Genomic DNA, 24,801 nt, shown 5'->3' on the forward strand with positions numbered 1-24,801 from the left:
GTCTTCAGCTACATTATTGTCTATTTCGGAATGATGAGTCCATAACAAAGACAAAACTGCAGCCTTTGGATGACATAACCGGGATGTCAATATATTGCATGCAGCTCACTATTGTTGGCATTTAGCACACACACACAAACTACAAAACTCAATTATTTTATATGCACATTGTAAGCAAAATTGCAAACAAGCAAAGATGCTTCAAAAAGTAAACTTGTTTCTTCGATGCTTAATTTTTCAACTTTGGCTTTTCAATTGTTCAATTCTCTTATTTTCAATTGGTTTTGATGTAGACTCATAATAAACATTAACAATTGTGAGCCAGATTATATTTGTTGTTTAGTACATTATTACTGGTAACTATAGTTTTATTGCCAAAAAAAAGCTTCTCAAGTACGGTCTGACCACGGATTATAGAAAGACGAACATCCGTTTTACAGCGGAAAATGGACAAATCCTTTTTTTTTACCGATGTCAGCTTTTTCGAAGCAGAGTTTCACTCAAATGAGCGGGATATGCGCATCAAAATTTTACTTTTCCCCCTTATTCACATAGATTCGTCTTATCTGGGCGTTTGAAAATTCCATGCAATCCGTGGTTGGACAGTACAACAATCATTTCCTATCACATATTTTTATAAAGATAATCACTTTCGTTCTTCCAAATTCTCAAAGAAGCTGGGCATCCTTTCCTACATATTATTTTCTTTAAAATAAATATTTCTTCGATTTAAATACTGTACATATTTATATATATCTTCAATGTCCTCAAAATGAAAAATAAAGATACCTAGTTCAAAATAAAATTTTAAAAAAGAAAACCTTACTAAATAAACTTTCCCAATGGTGGAAATAGCAAAGGTCTCCCTGAAAGATTGTTAAAAGGACAAGTAATCTGTTGTCTTGCTATAATCAACATAAATGCTTTTGATGAAATTCCTTGCAGAATTAAAAGGCACTGTACTCACCTTAACACTTCAGGCACTGTAGAGAGATACAAGCCAACACAATCAGCTCGACATTCCTCATAGGAAGAACCAAGAGCTCCAAAGATAGAATCATAGGTGTCTCCAACTTCATACCAAGTAGAAATCTTTTGGAGCAAAAACCATTAGTGTCAATTTTTTTAAATGCTGTTTAACTCAAATGCCTTTTAGTTTTTTACCTTTTGTGAAGTCTCACTGTGAAGGACATTTTCTACATCAAAGTTGAAGGATCCACATTTTTCCTTTTGAAAGAGTTTGCCGCTTCCATGACCCAACAACTCATGCAGACCTACATGAACTTCAAAAGATGGAATTCGATACTTTTCAAATAACACCTGAAAGTCAAAGCAAAAGAAAAATGAGTTTATCACAAAAAATAAAAAAATAAATAAATAAATAAATAAATAAATGTGTCAAAAGCATTTGAAATAAAATTATTTAACAGGTATAAATGCCAAACGCATTTCTTTTTAAATCAAAAGCTAGGTCACCTTGCGCCTCAAAAACCCACTTTTGTAGAAAATCTCATTTTTCAGAGCAATTTTACATAAACCTAGCACATATTAATTTTGACACAAAAAATCATAATTCATGTATGTAAACTGCACCTCTAAAACCACAATCTGAAAATAAATGAGTGAAATATCGTAACAATATACGTCCAAGCGAATTCATTTCATTAAACACAATAAAATTAAAATGGGAACTGAAATTTTACAATAAAAAACTTAACAATTTGTACAAATACACATAACTGCTTTTAAAGGTGCAATGAAGATACAAAGCAGTCATTTCAGATTAGAGTTTTTAAATAAGCACAAAAAATTATAAAAACTGCAACTGAAATTTTTATACTTAAGTACATACAACTGAAAACACATAAACACAACTGAAAAACTCTATACGGGATGGAAGAGACAAAAGAAAAGTCTTTTTTACTAATCACTTTCATAAACTACAAAATGCTTTGTTTTCTGTTAAAATATGCTACATTTAATAAAATATTTTTTTTATAAATATAAATCTGATATTTACCAATCTGAAATCTGGCATTTCTATCATTAAAAAATTGAATACATACTTAGATTTTGAAATAAAGTACAAATGAAATTAACAAAGCTTTGGAAATTAAAAGAACTGAAAAAAAAATGTAGCTTTTTACCATTCTTCTCGGACAATAGCAGTAGGGTGGGTCAAAAAAAATTTGTTTTCAACGATGGGCAGTGCCCAAAAAGTACCATTAGTGAAGCAAAGTGAATGTATTTTTTTTTATTTTAAATTTGGTTAATTTCTTAATCTTCTGTAATTGCATTGAACTTTCGACTAAATGTTTTTTTAGCAAAATTACTAAAAAAAGGATCTTTCTAATTTTGAAAATGGGTAGTGCAGAAAAAATATCATTGGTAGTACACAACTCCCATAAACGAGCTGATGTGTGCATCACATGACTTCCTTTTAAGCTAAATTAATGATAATAGTGCCTTGGTCTTGGAGTAAGCAAAAAAACACTTCAAATATTTTTATCCCAAGTTCGTTGCGAACCGAAGCAAAAAAAAAAAATGTTTTATACAGAGTTATTTTCCTAATATTGGCAATTTTAATGTGATTCAATTGCTAACTCTCTAAATTTTGCCAATAGTGGCCAAATTGAAACCAAAAAAAAGAAAAAAAAAGCCAAATTTGTCACCAAGTTGCCGACAAAACTTGGCGACCAAAATCTTGAAGATATATTGCCAAGTGTTTGCCAAATTGTAACACCACTTGAGTTTGCATTGAAATTAACAATGATTTCCCCCAAAAAAGGTGTGAAAGGCCCCCCTTTGGAGCATCCGAATGCAAACAAAAAAGGAGGTGCACAATTAGACCCCACTAGGAGTCAACATACCAAATCTCAACTTTCTAGGACATACTGTTCTTGAATTATGCGAGATACATAGACACATACATATGTACATACAGACGTCACGAGAAAACTCTTTGTAATTAAATCGAGTATCGTCAAAATGGATATTTCAGGTGTCTATACATTCTTAGGCATTTATCCACGTGTGGTCGGATTGAAAAAAAACTCAATATTCATTCAGGAGCGAGCAAAATGGAAATTAAGGCCGATTTTTGAGTGAAATTTTTTTCGCGAATACAATACTTCCTTTTTGGTAAAAGGAAGGAAGTATTTTGGTAAAAGGAAGTAAAAACTTTTTATACAGATTAATTTTCTCATTATTGGTAATTTTAATGAGATTTAATGGTCAACGCTCTAAATATTTCCACCAAACCAATTGAAACCAAATTAAAAAAAACAAAAAAACACCAAATTTGTTGCTAAATTGGCAACTAAAAGCTTGGTGATATATCGCCAAGTGTTTGCCACAGGGATAAAAACAGCCCAAAGTCAAAAAAGATGAAAAATTGTGCAGCTAAAGTTTTTTTTCTCAAAATATTACGTGAAATTATACATATATATTGATACTATGCAGTCTTTTAAATATTAATAGAAAAAATTTGTTTTATTTTTCAGCCCACAAATTAAGTGAAATTAAAACTTTATAATGTGACATCAAATGCTATAAAACTTCTATATAATTAAACACTCAATACAAGCTGAATCATTCGAAACCATAATTACAAAATGACAATATCAGTGTTGCCAACCTTGGAGAAACTATTTGAGGAGCACCTGTGGTTTTGAGCAGCATTTTTAATTTTTTAGGGCAGCAAATAATAAAAACTAAAACCAATCTAAAACTTTCTGAGATTTGATGGTCATTTTAAGCATTAACATAAAAATAATTACTTTAAAATCAATAAAACAGCTTTAACGCTATGTCATGTTTGGAGAGTATATGCATCTTTAATTTCTATTTACATGCATATCATAATAAAATAGCACAATATAATTTTAAAAAGTAGAATTCATTATATCTAAATCTAGAGAGCTATACCTCTAGTAAGCATTAAAATTAAATCTGACAAATGATGTTATCTTGAATGGGCCTGGCAGTCTTCCAGAGAAAAATATGTAAGAAGGGTTGAAAATAATAGTCTACAAAAAGGTATTAATGTCTAAGCAGTAGAATGGCATAGCAGATAAAAATTACTGAGTGTTAAAGAAGCGGATGCAGTCGGATTTCAAAAGCTATATCTAACGACTGCACCGACACTCTCCTGCATTTCTCCCCCCCCCCCCAACAGCCTCCAAGTTCTTTCTTTCTACCCAAAAAAGAAAGATTGCCTTAGCAAAACTCCTGATGGGAAGGTCGGGAAAGGAGGGAGGTGAGGGTTTTTTTGCGCGGATCCACTTGAAAGTGACTGTGAAATGGGTGTGGCAAAACAGTAAGAGTACAAATCTTCAGCAATAAATAAAATACAAGAAGTTTTGAAAATAATAGTCTACAAAAAGTTATAAAGGTCTAAGTGGTAGGATGGCATAGTAGACAGAAGCGAGAGAGTGTTATGGAAGTGGATGCAATCAGATTTTGAAAATGCGTAACCACTGACGATTGCTACGTCATTCTCAAGCCTTTCCTCCTCCCCACTCAGAGCTCTTCTTTCTATCTTAGAAAGAACGTGTGAGTCAGCAAAAATCATGGCAGGAAGATCGCAATCGATCGCTTGAAAATCCTTGGTCCGGAAATGGAAAAAATACAAAAAATGGAAAATCGCAAATCCGCCGAAGATTTTCATCCATGGTACCGACAAACTAAAGGATATTGAGTCGTTATTATTTAACACCGATATTTTCTATATCGATTTCGCGGCATTGTGGCAATATTGTATGTACGCGGCATTATGACGATTCCCACTTTTTGTATTGTAAACGACATCGTATCATCATTGTCCATATATTGTTCTACGTCTTCTCAACCAATGACGCGACCGATATATGTCATCTTGGAAAATTTAAAACCTAAAAACCACGGAAGTAAAAGAAAAAATACAAAACGGGGAAAATCGCTGATTTGCAGAAGATTTTCATTCCTGTTTCCAAGTTGTAACACCACTTGAGTTTGCATTGAAATTGACATTGATTTCCCCCAAAAAGGTGTAAAAGACCCCCTTTGAAATATCTGAATCCAACCAAAAAAAGAAGTGCCCAACTAGACCCCACTAGGAGTCTACATACCAGATTTCAATTTTCTAGGACATACCGGTCTTGAGGTATGCAACATACATAAGCACAAGCGGAAGTCACGAGAAAACTTGTTGTAATTTACTCGGGGATCATCAAAATGGATATTTCGGGTGTCTATAAGTTCTTAGACATATATTCATGTGTGGTCGGGTTGAAAAAATCTCAACGTTCATTTGGGGGTGAGCAAAATGGAAATTAAGGCTGATGTTTGAGTGAAAATTTTTTCGTGAATACAATACTTCTTTTTTTGTAAAAGGAAGTAAAAATGTGAGGTACCGTATATACTCGCGTATAAGTGAAGAAATTTTGTCCAAAAAATGAGATCAAAAAAAGGGGGGGGGGGGGGTCGACTTATATGTGGGTCAAATTTTCCGAAATTTTTTTTCCGATCAACGAGAGCTGGGGAGCTACGAGAAATGCCAATGTGCGGTTACAGGTAGTTGCTGATAAGTTGATCGTGTGAAAAAGTAAACTTATTCAAAAATAATAACTAAAAAAACCTAAATAATACACATAAGTAAAGATAATTTTATTCCTCTTTATTAAGGATCAAATCAGCAATTAACAAATATCGTGAAACGTATGAAAATATTTATCGTCAACAGTCACGCCATTCAAATAATTAACTGCTATACTTTTTTGTTTTAAGAGTGGCAACATACTTGCTTAATCATATCTTTTCAAAGCACGTGTGCACTTCTGCCTCCTGGTAATCAAATCCTTCAAAAAGTGCTGCATAAGCAATGAACTGTATGGCACAGAAGATGAACTGATATTTAATGACCATAGTGCCGACAGCGATTCAGACTCTGATATCATTGACGATTCTGCAGCCGCCGATGTATACGATGACGCGGTGATTTTAATGAACTTTTTTTTGCGTCCGACTCAGAATCCGAGTTTGAAGGCTTTTAGAAATGTTTTCCTATTTAATTCCTATTTTATTTGCAAATAAATGTGTTCATTATTTTGAAATTTCTTTGAGAATAATTCGCGATGTTTTTGGAAAGTATGGGGGTTGACTTATACGCGGGTTTTAGATTTTTCTGGATTTTTTCTCTGAAAAAGCGGGGGGTCAACTTATACGCGAAATCGACCTAAACGCGAGTATATACGGTATGTGGTATAATTCCTTCCTTTTCAACAAACACATGCAGAAGTTTTGGCAATTTATTTCTTTTAAAAATTTTAATACAGTTTGTCAAAGCAATAAAATACTATTTTAGCCATATTAAACAGAAATAATTTTATAACTTTGTCACATATGATGCATTTTTAGATACTTGGTATGTTATAAAATAACTACTTATTGATAATGAATTAATTTTTTATTTCAAATATTAAATCACATTTTTGTTAGACATTCTAACATTGAACACATACCCTGTGAAAAATTACTTCCTGTATTCAAAATATCAATCCTGTTGCATCTCAGTAGTTTAATATTTTAGACAGTTGGAAATTTATTTAATACATGTTACTGAAAATTAGCTTATTTTATTTTTAATTGTAAAATGATTTACTTTACTTTTTAGAGCAAATTTAACACGTACGACGAGGGAAATTGCCTCTCATGATTGAGATTTCAGCAGTTTTGCATTTTGTAAAAATTTTAATACTTTGAACAGTTGAAAGCTACTTTTAACACATGTTACTTAATTAGATTATCTTAAGTAACTTTCAACTTTCCAAAATATTGCAGTATTTAATGTTATCCAAAAGGATTTAAATTAGGGCAATCTAAAAAACTGTACAATCAAGAGGGAAAAGAAAGAAATAAATCTTTAAAAGAAAAAGGTGTCCTCCTTAGAAAATAGGATAACAAGATGAGCTGTAATCCCTGTGATAGGAAATTAGTTGGCGAGTTTTTCAGCGTATAACATTAAAACTTACATAGTACATGTGCACATCAAGATTGCAGAAGTTTAACGATGCTAATTTAGAAAGCAGAGTTTTGTAGATTTGACTCGGAGTTGCGGAGTTTGAACTGAAAAATAAAAATCTTCACTCAAAGTGGAGTTGTTAGTAAGTCTGCATTTGTAATGGTGAGAATAAGAAAAACAGCCATCAACACAGGCCAATATCAGGCTACTTGGGAACAAATTGAGACATACCGGTAATGTCGGATACAACTAGTCGTCTAGGCCGTTTTTCATCTCCTACGCTTGAGGTTTGTCTGAATTTGTTCACAAGTAAGCAAATATTTGTTCTTGTTGGTGGGTGTTTTCCATATTTCTGTTGGTACAGTTGACACACATCTCTCTCTCTCTCTCTCTTCATGTATTTTACCTCCCTATTTCCAGGACACGTTGTACAATGGCTATTTATTTCTTCTAAGGAGAACAGCATTTCTCGCAACACATATTTTTAATTTACATTTAATACTCTTTATTACCATACGTTCGATATAGAATTCACGCAGAAGCTGCATATTTAACAAAAATAAATGTGAATGCTTGGGGTATTTATACAGCTGACTCTCTGTTTAAAGACTTTCAAGGGACCATAAAAAATTGTCCTGAAAAAATTGCTTTTAAAACTACAGTGGAGCATCTGGGCCCGTGAAAAGCGGTCTTTAAATAGAGAAAATCATTAAATAGAGTGTCGTTAAACAGAGAGCCAACTGTAGTTATATTTTTGCTATCATAACTTTGTGTGTTTTTTTTTTTAAGTATGAAAATTCGATGTGCATAAATGAAGTTCTACTGTATTGTCAAATGAAATAGTTCATCAAACCACACATTTAAAAAATTCAATAATTGTGTATTTTAAAAAAATCATGTTTAGCAATTGGGCATAACTAGGACAATCTCAAGTGTGTTGTATGTTTACCTGATCTTCTTTACTCAGGTAATTGGGTGTTTTTTTGCTGGATACAGAGATTACATTACCCAGAGAAACATTCTTAAAGCCTTCAGACTGCCTAATTTCATTATCTGAAAACAAAATTAAAAATTTAATAACAGAAATGGACATCAAATCTGAAAGCCAAATTTATCATTAAATAAAAGAAATCCCATAACATATATTTCTTTTAGTACATACATATCAATTATGAAGCTTAAAAACATTTAACATATCTAAAAGGTCTGGGTTTATAAAAACTGCAATTTTGTTTTTAAAATTTGAATCCAATTTTTTGATTCAAATCAGATTTATTTAAGTAAAACTTCTGAAATTTAAACATATTTAAGTATAATATTAATTTATATATATTTCAGTATAATATGTGTTACTAACAAATTAAATTGTTCAAGTTAGATGCCTAAATCAAAAATTTATTTTTTACATAAAATTTAAAAAGTAAATATTATATAATAATAACTCACAAGTCATCAGAAAATAATTACTTACAATACAAGGTTTTTGGATGGTTTTAATTATCTATATCATAATTTAAATAAAGGACTACCTGCGTAGGCCTGGCTTTGCATGGTCCACCTCAAAAATAAAAGTTTTGTCAAGTCACATGTGTTAATGAACACGTCAATCCCGCTTGAATAAAAAAAAATATTTAAAAAATCAGGAAAATTTTGTGGCAGATTCTGGAAAAATAACCAAAAAGTAAACAATTTAAATCCCCCGATTACAGGAAAACTTTATTTGTTCATATTCGAGAAAAAAAATGGCAACAAATCTTTCCTCGCAATGATTTTCTTTATGCTACACATTTTAATAAAAGCAATATTACAAAAAGTTGAGATGAAGCACTGAATAATAATTTGACTGGAGGAAAGCCTTCGAAAAATAGGGATTTTATGTCAAAATTTAAGTGTCATAATTAATAATTTTTAATTGATATCTCTGCTAATTATTATCAGAGGATTATGTTAAACAGCCAAACGTGAAAACGGGAAAATTACGAATCTAACGATACCTGGACTGATGGTTCAGGTATTCTGGGGTTCGAGAGAAGTAACTCGGGTTCGGGAAGTCTCACACTGGGGATCGGGAGAAGTAACTCGGATTTAGATACATAGATACATACATAGATATGCTCAGTTTTTAATTATATAAGATGCTTGATGTTAATTTAGATATTTTACTCCTTCAACTACAGAATTATTAGAAAGATGAAGTAGACACCACAACAATAGCAGCTAGGCAACTACAACAATTTTATTTTTTATCAACATAGTACAACTAATTTTTTTTATTTAGTGACAATGGTTAACCTGAATGATTGATAAACTGAAAACAAGTTTAACTGCTTTGTCATTTCCAAGTCTGTTTCGAACTTCAGATAGCCCTAATCCATTTGTTGAAAAATAATCTTGATTGAAGCAGTTGATGCCCTTGCAGTCAAGAATTAAATACCTGGTTCAAGTGATCAATTTTTCCATTAGCATTCTTACTTGAGAAATAAATTAGTTTTCCACCAATTGAATGAGGAAATCTTACTACTAAGCATATTTTCACTAAAAAGAAATTCCTAAGAAAGGAACAGATTTTCACGATAATTTCATGAGAACATGAATACCATCTTAGTATTTTTCATTTGCAAATGCAAAAGATTCGTTTCTCTCTAAATAGGTCATATTTTCCCACACAAACAGGGGTCTACTTGATGAGCTAAGAAATGGAAAGCTTCCAGTATTTGCTTGTATTGCTTCTTTAAAAAATGCTAAATTGGATTCATCATTATCTGCAGTTTTAAGTTTAACTTCCAAAGTTTTCCAAATATGCACAGCCTCAGAAATAGCACTTCTTTTTAAATAGAGTCTGGAGCTACAGCAACAGGTTCCTATTGTTTTAAAAGATTTTCTGCATTTCTTTTCAGTTCAATACTAATCACTTTATTGTAAACAATATTATAAATATTGTACCTGTGCTCTCACAAATCTTCAACAGAACAGACCAGTCTTTTATTTATTTGGTTAAACAATCGATCATTCTGTTTCAGTACACATCACATGATAAGACTAGTTTTATATTCAACTTTCACCTCTACATGCTACATCCAAACAGGTTTGTAAGCCGATAAAAATTCTTTCTTTTCAACCTAAAAATTATGATTTAAATCGATGATTTTCTTTTTTAATCAACTGTGTTTGCGCATGCGCGAGCTTGCCACTCGGCCGTAGTGAGTCAGTTGATGAACGGACGCCTCAGAGAGAAGGCATTTATTTTTGACGTGGGCATTGATATGTTTTCCTTTGAAACCCACATTCCATTACCATTTAAATGTAAATTAGTGTATATAATTTTGTGTTTTGAAGTTTATTAAAGCTCATTAGGAAAAATCTATTGAGTCAAGGTTCATCAACCAAATATTACAGTCCACTAAAATATAATCGGCACCAAACTGGTTTAAATTATGATTTAAATTGGGTTGATTTAAATAACTCAACCTTGTAGAATATAGATTTGGATAACATTTACAAACATAAAAAATAGCGTATCACAAATGAAAGAAATATACTTGGCAAGGAAAAAAGAAAAATAAAAAAACTTCTTTTATTTCCCCAATTATTAAAGCAATTATGTGATTTTTACAATGTGTTCAAGTCCTGTGACTAAATTTCTAGCTTACAGTTTGGAATACAAATGCCAGCTGGCACACCACTTCCCGCAAAAGTAAGGACATCAAGAGAAGTGAAATCGGGCCGTAGGAACTCATCCTTCTCATAGGCAGGTGGCCACGGCAGCTGAGGTAGAAGGCGGGTTGCTGATTCTACCAGTTCACTAAATTTTGCGCTCATTGGTTTGTTCACCATAGCCACAAAACCTATAATGTAAACATAGTATGGAATGATTTCAAAATCAAGTTATTTATAACAATCTTTAACAAAGAATTGTATCACATTGAAATGTTAATGAAACCACTTTAAAGGTATTGCTAAGAAAATGCTTTAAAGGAGGTTAAGGGAAAAATTATTGGCGTGACAGTGAAAGACTGATTTTTAGTTTAAATGGCCAGATGAGTGGATTAGTTTAAAAAGCTAAAAGAATACAGTAGCCAAAGTTGTCTTAAAAGCAATTTTTAACCTGTTCGGGACGGCAGCTCACAGAAGATAGCGCTCCTTCAGGACAGTACCTGTTACACGTGAACTGTACATACAGGCCGGGGCAATTTCTCCCACTAAGCCTAATACGCAATTTTTTAAAGTACGCATTACATAGTCATGGATAAAATGTAAACTTAATGCAGAAATGAAACCATTTTTTAATATATGACAAAAATCAATTTTAATCATAACAAAAAAAAATTGATGAAAATAATTGATAGTTAACAATAAAAATAAAAAATATGGTTTACTATAACTAAAAGTACCAAAATTAAACAATATATTTTGTACAAAAGAGGAAAAATATTCACACTTAATATTAGAAAATACAGTCGGATCCCGACTTACGCGAGGGATGCGTGGACTATTCATCCAGTTCCTGTTTAATCCAACTACGAAATTGCCTCGTTACCCTTTAAGTGAATATTTACACATTTCTAAAACCACATATTTATTTTCAGACAACAATCACAACACATCTACACTTAACAACACAAAGTTCTATTCTACACTCGTAACTATGCACATCAGAGATCGGGAGCAGTCAGCGCCCTCTATACTGTTATTCCTTTGATTTACAACATCCTCGCCCCCGATGAACAACTGGTTCAGAATTCTCAGATTTACATGATAAACAATATGCATAATATTAAACAAATAAAATACTGGTATACAAATGAAATATTAACTAAGCTAATGAATAAAATGTAAATAACTCAATTAAATTTTTAGAGTTCCACAATAATTTTTACATTTTAAACAATGTTCACTGTTCAGTTAGGAATTTCTAAATTACGGAGCAGTTGAATTGGACGTCTGAGAACACCTTTTTCAGTCTTAACAGTACAAGCTCTAATTTTTTTATCTCTACCTATGAATGTTTCTGTTATCTTACTTAATTTCCATAGGTTGCGTGGAGAATGTTCATCGAAGATCAACACTATATCGTTTACCTTGAACTCGGAACACTTGTTCGGTTGCACTAAATTTGCAGATCTCAGATTTAGCAAATAGTCCTTTCCCCATCTTACCCAAAATCTATTCAAAATATTTTCGCAATAATTAATCTTTTTTATTAACACCTTACTTGTAGTACTGTTGATGTCATCACTTGTCAGTTTCACAGTTGGTAAAGACATAAGACGTTTTCCCACAAGGAAATGAGCAGGCGTTAAAGGAAGCGGTTCATTAGCATCAGAATTGGTAAATGTTAATGGACGAGAGTTAATGACTGATTCAATCTCTACTAGAACAGTTTCTAGTTCTTCAGTTGATAAAGATGATTTTCCAATTGTCTTTCGCAATCAAGTTTTCACTGAACGCACCATTCTCTCGTAGAATCCACCCCACCACGCTCCTTTAGGGACGATGTACTTCCAGATGATACCCTTTGAAGAAGAATATTCCTATACTTTAGGATCACTAATCACCTTCCAAATTCTCTGTAACTCTGATTCAGCGTATTTAAATGTCTTTGCGTTATCCGAGTAAATGATAGAACAAAGTCCTCTTCTGGATATAAATCTGCGAAGCGCAAGTAGAAACATTTCCAAAGTCAAATTAGTGACTAATTCTAGATGCAGTGCTCTTGTAACTGCACATGTGCACAAAATAATATAATAGTTTTTAGTACTGTTTTTCACATAGAGAGGGCCAGCAAAGTCTAATCCTGTTGTAGCAAAGGGCGGCGACTGTTCAATCCTATCTGCTGGGACATAGGCGTCGGAACCGGGGGAGCTTGAGTTCCCCCTGGAATATATCAAATCGGCTCAGCTCCCCCGGAAAATTCCAGCACTGCAGCTTATTGCCATACATTGATTTCCTCAAACCTGATTTCAAAAATGTGATCTGCCTTTTCCAGGAATTTCGGAATTTCCACCCAATAAGCAACAAAAGCAGGGGGCAGACGGAGTGGTCAGTGCACTTGAATTCACCTTTACCCTTTTTTTAATGTTTAAACATCTCTTGATTCCAGAAATGCGGAAAAGTGGGCTCTACCCCGCGGCCTGCGGAAATCAGTACCAGTACCAATATGGATTTGCTCCCCACCTTGAGCTCGTGTTTCGGCTTTCGAGAGCGGCATTGCAGTTCAGTTCATATTCTTATTAGTTTTGCATGCGGTTTTTTTTGTCCAATGCTGTGGCGAATCCAGAATTTTGTTCTAGGGACGACTGAGGTAGTTAAAATTCTTGCTGAGGTTTCCTTGTCATTACCAAAGTTTATCGATGTAAACGAAAGTGTTCTGTATCATTATCTGCTATCTATGGGTGTTAATGACTAATGAATCTTTCTGAGTTACATTTGAAATTATCTAAAATTTGGTATTCAGTGTTAAAACTCTAAATTTTAAATGTATATTCAAAGTTTTTTCATTCGTTTAGACATATTTGTTATGCAATTTGAAGGCAAAATTTTCAATTCTTGTTAAGGATGCAAAACAATTACGCTGACAAGGTGATGTAAATGAAATAGAAGAAAGAAAAGCTGAAAGATGTTAAACAAATAGTGAAAAACAGCAAGAAAGAAGACAAAATTTTAAGAATTGATATTAAACACGAAAATTAAAGAGAGAGAAAGAAAGAAAAACAAGTAGCTATTATATCTACACTTTTTTCTCCTTTCCTTCTTTCAGTGAGTAAATGTATAAATACTTGGAACAGGAAGGGAAAAGTTCAGAAATTTGAAGGGAAATTTTGGAAAACTAACACTCCTGTTACTATTGCAAATTTGTGTATCAACCTTAAGAAGAGCGAAAACAAATTAATTGATAAAGATAGAATGGATGTAGGAAATTATATATATATATTTTTTAACATTAAGATGCATAGACAGAGGGTGAAAGAATTTATTTCTGGTATGGGGGTGGCTGCAGCCTCATAGCCGCCCCCCCCCCTCGGATTCGCCATTAGTCCAATGATCACAAAAAGAGATAATAATGAGCCAGTTTGGCATTTAAATATGAATAACATGGAAGGTGCTCCAGACATGACTGAAAAAAGGTTACTAAAGTTGTTTGTACTTGTTCAAATAATGTTGAACTTGTTCAAAAAATTTCAACTTTCCAAAAACTTACAGTGGCTCCCAAAAGTATTCGTACACTTACGATTTTCAATGAAATACGCCATTATCGATTCGTTAACATTAATATTTTGGAACGGATATTTAATTATAAGATCTATGATTTATTTTTTAACAAAACTACATGAAAATTGTTAATAACATATTAAAACTTGATTTTTAAAGAAATCAATAATCAAAAAGTGCCAGAAACTTGACCTCACAAAAGTCTTCGTACACTTTGAAAAAATGTCAAAAAACTAGTAAATAATCTAACTTTTTACTAAGTTATTATTTAGTAGAATATCATGCAGTATCAGCAACAGCTTTTAACCGTCTGGGAATAGATTTCATTGTTTTTTTTCTTTCTTTTTGAACAATTTCTGAGTAAGTGTTCAGCAGCACTTCAAGTCTTACTGTTTCTAATTCGTTTTCCGTTTCAATAGTGTATTTTCGTAATATATCCACCAGATATCTCCAAATATGTTCTATTAAGTTTAAATCTGGCGATTGAGGAGATATTTCTAAACTTAATGACAATATTTGAGGCACCAAACGCAAAACGTGTGCTTCTTATCAATATCTTGATTTAAAAAAAACGAGGTTGTTTCCGATTGTCAAATTTTGGGCTAATAATTTAAAATTCTTTTTAAAAATATTTCACTGAACAGCATGATTCATCGAAAAATTTCAAACTTCCAAGTCCTGCACCCTCACACAAGAACACCTTCACCGTCCAGATTAACTGATCCCAACTAAGTTCTTTAGATTTAATTTCTCATTTTTTTCTATTTACAATTATGCAACAATTTAACTCAAAATGTTGAATTAATTTTTATCTTTAAGTAAGACGTTGTTCCAAAATGTTTTGAGCTTATTTATCATTGATTTTACGGCAAAAAACGTAAGCTTTCTGTTTTTCGTACGAACAAGAAAATTTCTGCAGGAAGAGGTCCCATTTAATCCAGGTAATCAGAGAACTTGGCGAATAATTTTAGGGGGAAATTAAATGAAAATGTTTCATTCAATTCTGCAGAAAATTTTTCATCACTCAAAGATGTATTTTTCATAATTTTTTTTAACTGTAAATCTCAGATTACGCTTTGTTAACTTTGCATTTGACATTTTCTTATACCTTGTTTTCGATCCGATTCTTGTCTTTAAAGCATTTTATCAAGCACTTCACTATAGAATGGTATAAATTAACTAATTTAGAGACATTTCAAACCAATTTACGGCTACTGAGAGAGAAAAAACATCAAATTTCGAATTGTGTTTTTGGTTTATGCGCATAGCTGCCATTTTAAAATAATAAGCAGAATATTAGGTCATAAATAAACAAAAAATTAAAGCCAAATGACTTTACAGTGTGTCATCACAATGCAAAAATAATATAAAAACAACTTATGATAATTTTAACTATGAATTTATTCGAAAATATTTCAGTGTGCAATGACTTTTGTGGCGTATTTTTTTCTCTAACCCTTCGTCTTTTGACAAATTTCAAAAATAAAATCAGGCAATATTTAAAAAAAAAAAAACTACTGGGTGTTATTCAGAATGGCATAGGAATGGTGTGAAAAAAAAGGACTTCATATTCGAATTCAGTTTTGCGTTATTTTGATTTTACTACAAAATTTCAAGGTGTACGAACACTTTTGGGAGCCACTGTATCTCATTTTAAGTTATCTGACCCCTCAGATTATACTTTACAAAGTTACAGTTATTCTTGTTTTCTGAGCAATCACGATTGCTTATTGCTTTCATTTGACTGTTTTGATGTGCTATCATTTTATTTTCCCGCCAGCACCCTCTGCAGCACCACCGTCGGCCGGATCCTCACGATGCTGCTCCTCTAGCGAAAACCATCTCCAGGTAGCGTCAATATCCTACACTTACGGGCATACATACACGCACTTACAAACAAACATATACACACACATACATACAACTACACACATACACAAACACAAACACATACACACACATGCATACATACGGACATATACACACACACCTACACACAACTACTCACACACTCATGCCTGCACACAGACACAAACACATATGCCTACACACACATATACATCTCCCCCCTACCACAAACACTCATACACACAACTGCCCACACACTCATACCTGCACACAGACACAAACATATTCCTACACACACATACACATTCCCCCCCCCTACCACAAACACTCATACACACAACTACCACACACTCACACCTGCACACAGACACAAACACACACGCCTACATACATACACACACTCGTGATTGCGAAAAACATAATTTGAATTCCAGATGTCAAAATTCAAATTAATTTTTTTTTCTCAAAATTACAATTTTTTCATCACTTACAGATATATTTTTATGCCAAAATTGTTACCTTTCATCTATTATTGCAGAAAAAAAGCCAACAATATTTTATAGTTTCTATCAAAGACTCAAAGACTTTAAACTAAAAATTTATCTGAACAATATAATATATAGTGAACATTTCATTTTCACACATATCCAACGTTTTGTTTTTCCACCCTCCTGTTTCATCTATTCCCCTTTTTCTAGTTCTCAGAAAATAAGAAAGTCTTCTAAATGCTACGCTGTCGAAGCCTCCCCTTTCCTCCAAAATTATTACAGAGCGCCTCAAATTTTGTTTTCAAGGCTCAATTCCCTGAAAATTTCCGGAAGAGAGTCCTTTGAATGTCTTGCCCTCCAACAACATGGGAGATTATGTAATATTCCGTTTTTGGGACTTTAATTTCAAAAAAATTGCTGGACCCCTAAGGCCAACAAATATGATTCACAGTCGCGTTTTTCAGCAACTACAATTTTCGAAAAAATTAAGAAGAAGAAACCTCTGAACTTTTTCTGATTACATCATCTGATTATTTCATGAAAAACGCTCTCTATTAGGACTTCAATTTTGAAAAATTTCCAGAGTAGAGCCCTAGTACAGCCTTTTCCCCTGCCATCATTGAAGGTTGTCTACAATTACGCTTTTAGAACTTCTAATTCGAAATATTGGGACGGAGATGTAAATCGTTCGAAAAATCGATCGATGACAATCTTTCGAGTCATATTTTCACTAAAGGCAACACATATGGTATATAATCGCGTTTTAAGACATTAATTTTGAAAAATTTTCAGGGAGGGTATTCGAACCTTTTCTCCCCTTTACATTATCAAAGATCACCCATAAGTTCGATTTTAGAACAAGAATTTTGAAAATTTTCCGGGAGAGACCCGAAACACCTCTATTTCTACGTGCTCATCTTCGAGTACTAACCGACTCCTTTTCAAAACCAGAAGTTTAATCACCTCATTCTCTCCATAAAGAATTGTATATATACAATATTCAATAAGAGATGGAAGCTTTAAAGCCAATTTTTTATGGGGAAAAACGTTTAAAAGCCTCGCTCCCCCCCCCCCCCCAAAAAAAAATTATTTTCTGGTTGCGCCTCTGCTTCTGCCCCTTAGATTCCAGACACTTCTTATACTGTGTCCCAGCTCCCCCTACTTCTACAAAGTTCCTACGCCTCTGTGCTGGGAGAGGAGCGATCATTTGAGTTCCTGGACGTGCATTATACCGTTTGCAAATAATGCATTTCTTCAAATTTGACTTGATAATCTGTGCTGCTTTCACTAGCCAATACCTTTCACGAACTTGAATTAAAGTGTCGTCTATTCCGGAGTGCATAACCTTTTCATGACAATTCTTAACAATTAATTCTGAGAGCTTACTTTTCGATGGTAAAATCTTCGGATGTTTTTCCTCATAACTCAAATTCGACTTCTGCAATCTTCCTCCAAGCAGCAGTATCCCTTTATCGCTTAGGAAAGGATTTAAATCTCGGATCCTTGATTGTTTTGAAACAGTTTTACCGTTCTTCAAATTTTCTAATTCTGCAGCATAATACTCTGACTGAATTTTTCTTATCCAAAACTCTTCAGTTTCTTTTAATTCTTCAGCTGTTAATGGTGTTAGAATTCTGTCTTTTTTCTTCTTTCCTACATTGCTTGCAAATCTTCTTACCCATGCAGTTATTCTGTACAGTCTTTTCAGAGAACGGAATTTATTCAATAACAATCTAAAATCGTCTTCATATACATAATTCACTAACACTTGATATTTCGATCTTCTTTCCGTGTCAACAATTTCTTTCTTCGTAATTTCTTTAGTTTCTGGCCAATTTTCTTCAGGTAATGTCAACCACGAAGGACCTTTCCATAAATTCTGGTTATTCACTAGTTCATTTGCACAACAGCCTCTGGACACTATATCCCCAGGGTTCTGTGATCCTTTACAATGTTTCCAGTTCTGAGGGTTTGTCAAGCCTTGAATTTCATACTCTGTTGCAAATAAAAGATTTTCATTGCTTTGCATTTCCGCGAATCCAGCTTAGAGCAACTGTTGAATCCTACCACATAACATAATTACTTCCAACTTCAAATACCTTCCTTAGCGTGTCTAAAATTCTTGCTCCAACTAATGTTGCTAATAATTCCAATCTTGGTATACTTAACCTTTTAACGGGTGCAACTCGTGCCTTCGACGTTACAAAGCTTACTCCAAATTTTCCATCTTCAACCTTGTAGCGAATATAGGCAACAGCTCCATACGCATCTTCACTCGCATCACAGAATATGTGAATTTCATTTTCAAAGCGAATTTCATTTGTCTGAAAAGGAATATAGCATCTTGGTACCGTCAAGTTTTCTAGTTGAGGAACCTCTGAAATCCATTTTTCCCACTTTATTTTCAATTCTTCAGTTAATTCTTCATCCCAATCTAGTCCTTGTTCCCAAATTTCTTGCAACAAAATCTTGATTCTTATAGTGAATGCAGCTATTATCCCAATCGGGTCAAATATTTTGCAAGATAGTTGCAGTACACTTCTTTTAATATTCTTTGCATCTTCTAACGATTTCATCAGTTGAGATAAATCTAACTTAAATTCATCTGTTACTGTATTCCACGTTATACCAAAAACTTTTATCGGTATAAGATTTTCAGAAATTTTCTCAAATCCATTTTCTTCCCATATACGGCACAGTTCTTTTGAATTTGTTCTCCATTTTCGTAAATTCATGTTTGCATCTTTCAAAATTTCTCTGGTGTCCCTTGACAGGTCATAAGCTTCGTCAATGCTGTTAGATCCAGATAAAATCATCTACATAAAGGTGTTCATTTAAAGCAGAATAAGCTTCTGGATGAAATTTCTTATACTTATTTATGTGATATTTAACTGTTCCTGCCAAATGAAAAGGAGAAGATTTTACGCCGAAGGTAACCCTTTTGTTCCTCCATATTTGTAACTTCTTTGGGGGTAATTCATCAAACCACAAAAAACGTTGACAGTCTCTATTTTCTTCGGAAATAAATATCTGAAGAAAAGCCTTTTCTATGTCAGAAATCATTCCAATTTTATAGTTTCTAAACTTCAAAAGAAGCGTTAATAAATTTGAATTCAAATTAGGACCAGCAAATAAATTGTCATTCAAAGAAAAACAATTATTTTTCTTAGCAGATGCATTAAACACAATTCGTGTTCTTGTAGGTTCCTTGTCATTTCGTATGACTGGATGATGTGGCATATAATAGCAGCAATTTGTATCAACATCTTTAACTTCTTCAATCACATTTTCCTTCTCTTTCTCCTGAAGGATTTCTTCATAATTTTTAAGCAAGGACGGATCACTAATAAATCTTCTTGTTAAAGAAACTAAACATTTTCTTGCAAGATTAAAATTACTAGAAAGATTAATTTCATCCTTAAATGGTAATTTTATTTCGTATCTTCCGTTTTTAACTTTAATATCCCAATTAAACTGTTCCAATGTCTCTAATTCTAAAGCTGAAGTTTCATCTGTATATTTTATTCCTAGACTTTCAACTTCCCAAAACTGTCTTATTTGCCGATTTAAATCAAGTTCATTGCACACTTCATTGGCCTTCAAATCACTAATAAATTCATCTTCACAGAAACATAAATTCTGAATAATGGAACTCCTTTTATTCTCAATTGCGTTGCTTACGCCTGATACACAAAATCCGAAAAGAGTTTCAACGCAATACAAATCTTTATTCAACCTTTTAATATTCCCCGAATGAATTTTCCAGTACACATCAGCTCCCCCCCAATGAGAATATTTATTACCCTATCCTTTTTGCTAAACAAGTTAGGAAGATAAATTCGGTTTCTTTTCAACAACTTTTTAAGTGATTCATCTGGTGGTGGCATATAGGCATTAGTAATGTGATCAGAAATCAAAACTTCAATCTGAAGAGTTCTATCTGGGAACTGTAAATGGCTTAGCGTGACCTCGGATACATCATAGATTTTTTCTTTAGGATCGCGGTTTCCAAAAGTATAAACAATTAAATGTTCCTTTCGTATTACTGGTAAATGCAAACGCTCTGCTAAATCTGTAGTGATGAAACTGCGCATAGACGCCCAGTCACAAAGAATATAAATACTCTCAGAATTTATTGCCGAATGAGCATTGGCTTCTAATACTTGTAACAAAACTGACCTTGAACTCTTCCTTTCCCTTTCATGTATACTTGCAACTAATGTTGTCGGTTTATCGTGGATTTCATGATCCATTTCTAGGGGTTTTTCCCTTTCCTTTCCCGCTTTAAAAGAGTTTTGATTTTGAAAACAAATTGTTTCGTGATGAGTTCTGCTATTACATTTCTTGCAAGGATTTATTTTACTTTTACACTGAAAACCTAAATGCGAACGGCGAAAGCATTTATGGCATCTTCCTTCATTTTTTAATATTATTCATTTTTCTGAAGCAGGAATATTTTCACAAAGAAAAGAATCATGACTACTTTTACAGAAACAACAATTAAAATTAACACTAGTTGAAAACGCAGCTGTTGGGTTAGAATGCATTGTGCTTCATTTAATTTCATTTCGCGAATTTGAAGGAACATTTACATTTTTCGTTTTTCTTGAATCATTCAGCAAATTATTTGCTTCCCTGCATTCTACCTCTTTTTTAATGAATTTAATTAATTCCTTTAAATCAAAATTTACATCAGATGAACGTGACTTGTTATATTCCAAACTAACATTTTCTGGAATTATCTTTAAAATAATTGGAACTAATAAATGTCCGACACTTTTAGAATCGATACTAAGACCTTCTAATGAACGTATGTTAATTTTTAATTGATCATAAAGATATCTGAAGGCTTTAGTGTTCCATGCATTCCTTACTGGTTCAAGATTTAAAATTTTATTCATATGAGTATTAATAACAATATCTTGCCTTCCAAATCTATTTGTAAGTAACTCTACACTTTTTTCATAATTTTCTTTAGTGATAGAAAACCCTTGAATAGCGCTTAATGCTACTCCACCCAAAAGACTTTTTAAATAGATAAACTTTTGAATGACATTTAATTCTTCGTTTTCATGAATTGTTGTGTTGTATTGGTTCCAAAAATCTAGTCATACACTAGGATCACCATAAAATTTTGTTAGAGAAATCTTAGGTAGTTTTACACATTTGGAATCATTACTAATTGCAGGTCTTTCATAATTGGTAGTATTTAATGATTCACTTGAAATATTAGATTTGGTTTCTACATTAGCATTTTCTTTTAATAACCTAGAAATTCTAGACTTCCATTTAATTATCTTTTCGGAATAATCTTCACTTACAGTAATTTCTGCTTTGATTTCATTTTCTTCAAGCAGATTCTATACTATTATTTAAATATTTTAAATTGTCATACTTGTCATTCAATTGATCATTTAAATCTTTAAGTTCTTCTAATTTATCAGTTATTTCTATGTTGCTATCATTAATTAAACCTTCAATTCTATTCAATAATTTTGTTGTCAAAGATCTGAGGGTAGTTCTTTTTTTCTTTAATTTTTCTGTATCACCCTCCATAATTTATCTTTCAAATATTCACTTACCTCTATTTTTAATTTCAATATCGTAGTCCCACGTTCGGGCGCCAAATATTAAATTGGACTATTCATCCAGTTCCTGTTTAATCCAACTACGAAACTGCCTCGTTACCCTTTAAGTGAATATTTACACATTTCTAAAACCACATATTTATTTTCAGACAACAATCACAACACATCTACACTTAACAACACAAAGTTCTATTCTACACTCGTAACTACGCACATCAGAGATCGGGAGCAGTCAGCGCCCTCTATACTGTTATTCCTTTGATTTACAACAATGCGTTCTAAGACTCCTCACATAAGTTGAAATTTCGAGTTGTGGAACTTATGTTCAGAAATTTTTTGTAAGCATACCCAATTATTTTAGACATTTGTAAACACTAGGGCTTGACCGATGGCATTTTTGGCCGATGGGCCGATGCCGATTGTTCAAAGATGGCCGATTGTTTTCCTCCAAATGGCCGATAGCCGATGGCTGATGGCAAACAAAATCAAACAGAAATAAAATGATAAGATTGTCAGGGATTTAAAGGCTGATTGATCCATTTCACTTTACTTCCTTTCTACGAATAAAGAGGGATTATTTATGAATAAAGAGGGGAGGGGGCCAATTCCATCGGCTTTTGATGTTTTTTAAGGCCGATGGGCCGATGTTTCCTGGAAGTTAACATCGGCTGCCGATGTCGATAGCTAAATTGTTGAACCATCGGCGCCGATGCATCGGCCAGGCCGATGCATGTGTATAGTTGTGTGTGTGTGGGCTTGTGTGTGTTCGTAGACCTGTGTGCATGCACGTAGGCGTTTGTGTATGTGTGTGTATGAGTGTTGAGCGTGCGTGTGTGTAGGACATGGCCACCACCACCGGGGGACAGTGCTCAGGATCAGAGGAGCCGCGCTGGTGGGCGGTAGTGCTGCAGAGGCCCCTGGTCCAAGCTGAAAAAAGGAAAACGGACCTCAAAGACGGTCAAGTGAGAATAATAAGCAATCATGGTTGCTCAAAAAAAAAATCACAAATGAAAAAAAAAAGCGAAAGAATGATCGAAAATAGAAAGAGAAAAGGCTAAATTTTCAAATAGAGGCAATTAGTTAGATAAAACAGAAAGAATAGTGAACAACTCCATGGTCTGCAATGCAGTGAGTTGGAAATAACAGAGCAACCTGAAAAAAAGTCAAGTGGCACGAGTCTAAAAGCCACTCCTCTAAAAGCACGTTGCAGACAAAACAAGACCATGGTGGAAAATTGAGATTGTCGATGTAAATTTGTGGTTATAGTACACTCCAGTAATTAAAGCATATTTTTCAAACACTCAGTTTTTCTTTTTTAAGTAAAAACTGAAGGAAATTGATCGAATTTCTTTCCATCCTGACCTCCGTCTCGGAAATTTTGCACAAGACGGAAATCTGTCATGAGATGGAAGGTCTTGCACCCATGCAGGAGATTCAACTTGACGTACAAAGATGATTCACCAGAGACATATTTCACATCGATATTATTATATTATGCTTTTAAATGCCACGAATATTAAATTAAATATGAAATGGGAATATTTCTAACATTTAAGCTAATTTTTACAAATACAAGAACTATAAAAAATACTGTGAATAAAAAATCAAATAATAAGGAGTGCATTCGCTTAAAATTTTGTACATTCCTCAATCCCTCCTAAAAAGTAACTGCAAAAATTTAGATACAAAATCCTGGAAAAATATTCAAAAAATTATTGAAATAAAATGTAAAATAAGTAGGTATAGGGTAGCACAGGTTGAAATAAATTCCAACTTTCAAAATAATTGAAATATTTTCAAGATGCAAAAAGATTGAAATCTGCTGCAATTTTTGGCCAAGCATGTGCTTTATTGAACATGCAATGTGGAAATCTCCTAAAAACAAATTAAACAAAATGAGTTATTAATTGGAAAAATTAAAAGCTCTTCAACAAGCCAATTGCACCAGTGCTTTTCCAAGCGGCACCTTGCTATAATGGGTATCAGTAATGATCCAATTTGCAGAGGTTACCTCTTTAAGGAGGAAACTATTACTCACACCCTGTGTGATTGTGAAGTGTTTTCTGCCTATAGGTTTGAACACCTTGGTCATCATTTGCGTGAACCATGCAAGATTCATGATATTCCTATTAGGTGTTTGCTGTATTCTCCTTCAGCTACTGGTCTGTTTTAAGACTTCTGTTTGGGGACTAGTACAATAGACCTCTGGTCGCAGTGCTTGGTTCGGTTGAGCCCCCCTTTCATTCATTTCATTCATTCATTCATCTCCCATGAAATCCCATTTTAAAATGGAATCGAAACTACAAACTGTTAGGAAAATTTCTTTTTCTGAAATTTTCCTAACATTTAATATCCAGGGAGCAATCTTTGAAAGAAAAACCTACGTTTAAAAACTCACGGTTTATTTGAACACTAAAACAAACATAACTATTTACAAGATAACTAAAAAGGCAGAATCGTCTAAGACAAAAATAAAAAACGAGCTTTCCTATCAACATCTATCAACCTCACAATCACCCACACTCTCATTCCAACCAACTCGTTCCTTCGAACGCACGTGTCTTATACACACCGACCAGGCAAGTATCGATTGCCGATGACGTCAATCACGTCAGCCCGCACTCGACAAACGAGCACAGAACGAATTTGCATGGGAATCAATCATCTT

The 24,801-nt window shown here is 33.3% G+C and overlaps 1 protein-coding gene across 1 annotated transcript in view; it reads right to left on the reverse strand.

Moving 5' to 3' along the window:
* Positions 1–24,801, reverse strand: part of LOC129226613 (dipeptidyl peptidase 3-like) — a 93,552-nt gene that overhangs the window by 22,454 nt on the left and 46,297 nt on the right. Inside the window, exons 12-15 of the mRNA XM_054861242.1 lie at positions 10,651–10,845; positions 7,950–8,053; positions 1,165–1,320; positions 968–1,092 (exon numbers count right to left, since the gene is read on the reverse strand). Of these exons, the coding sequence (XP_054717217.1) occupies positions 968–1,092; positions 1,165–1,320; positions 7,950–8,053; positions 10,651–10,845 (580 nt within the window). The remainder of the gene's footprint in view (positions 1–967; positions 1,093–1,164; positions 1,321–7,949; positions 8,054–10,650; positions 10,846–24,801) is intronic.

This window comes from Uloborus diversus, chromosome 7 (genome assembly GCF_026930045.1).
Source record: "Uloborus diversus isolate 005 chromosome 7, Udiv.v.3.1, whole genome shotgun sequence".
Classification (NCBI taxonomy): Eukaryota; Metazoa; Arthropoda; class Arachnida; order Araneae; family Uloboridae; genus Uloborus; species Uloborus diversus.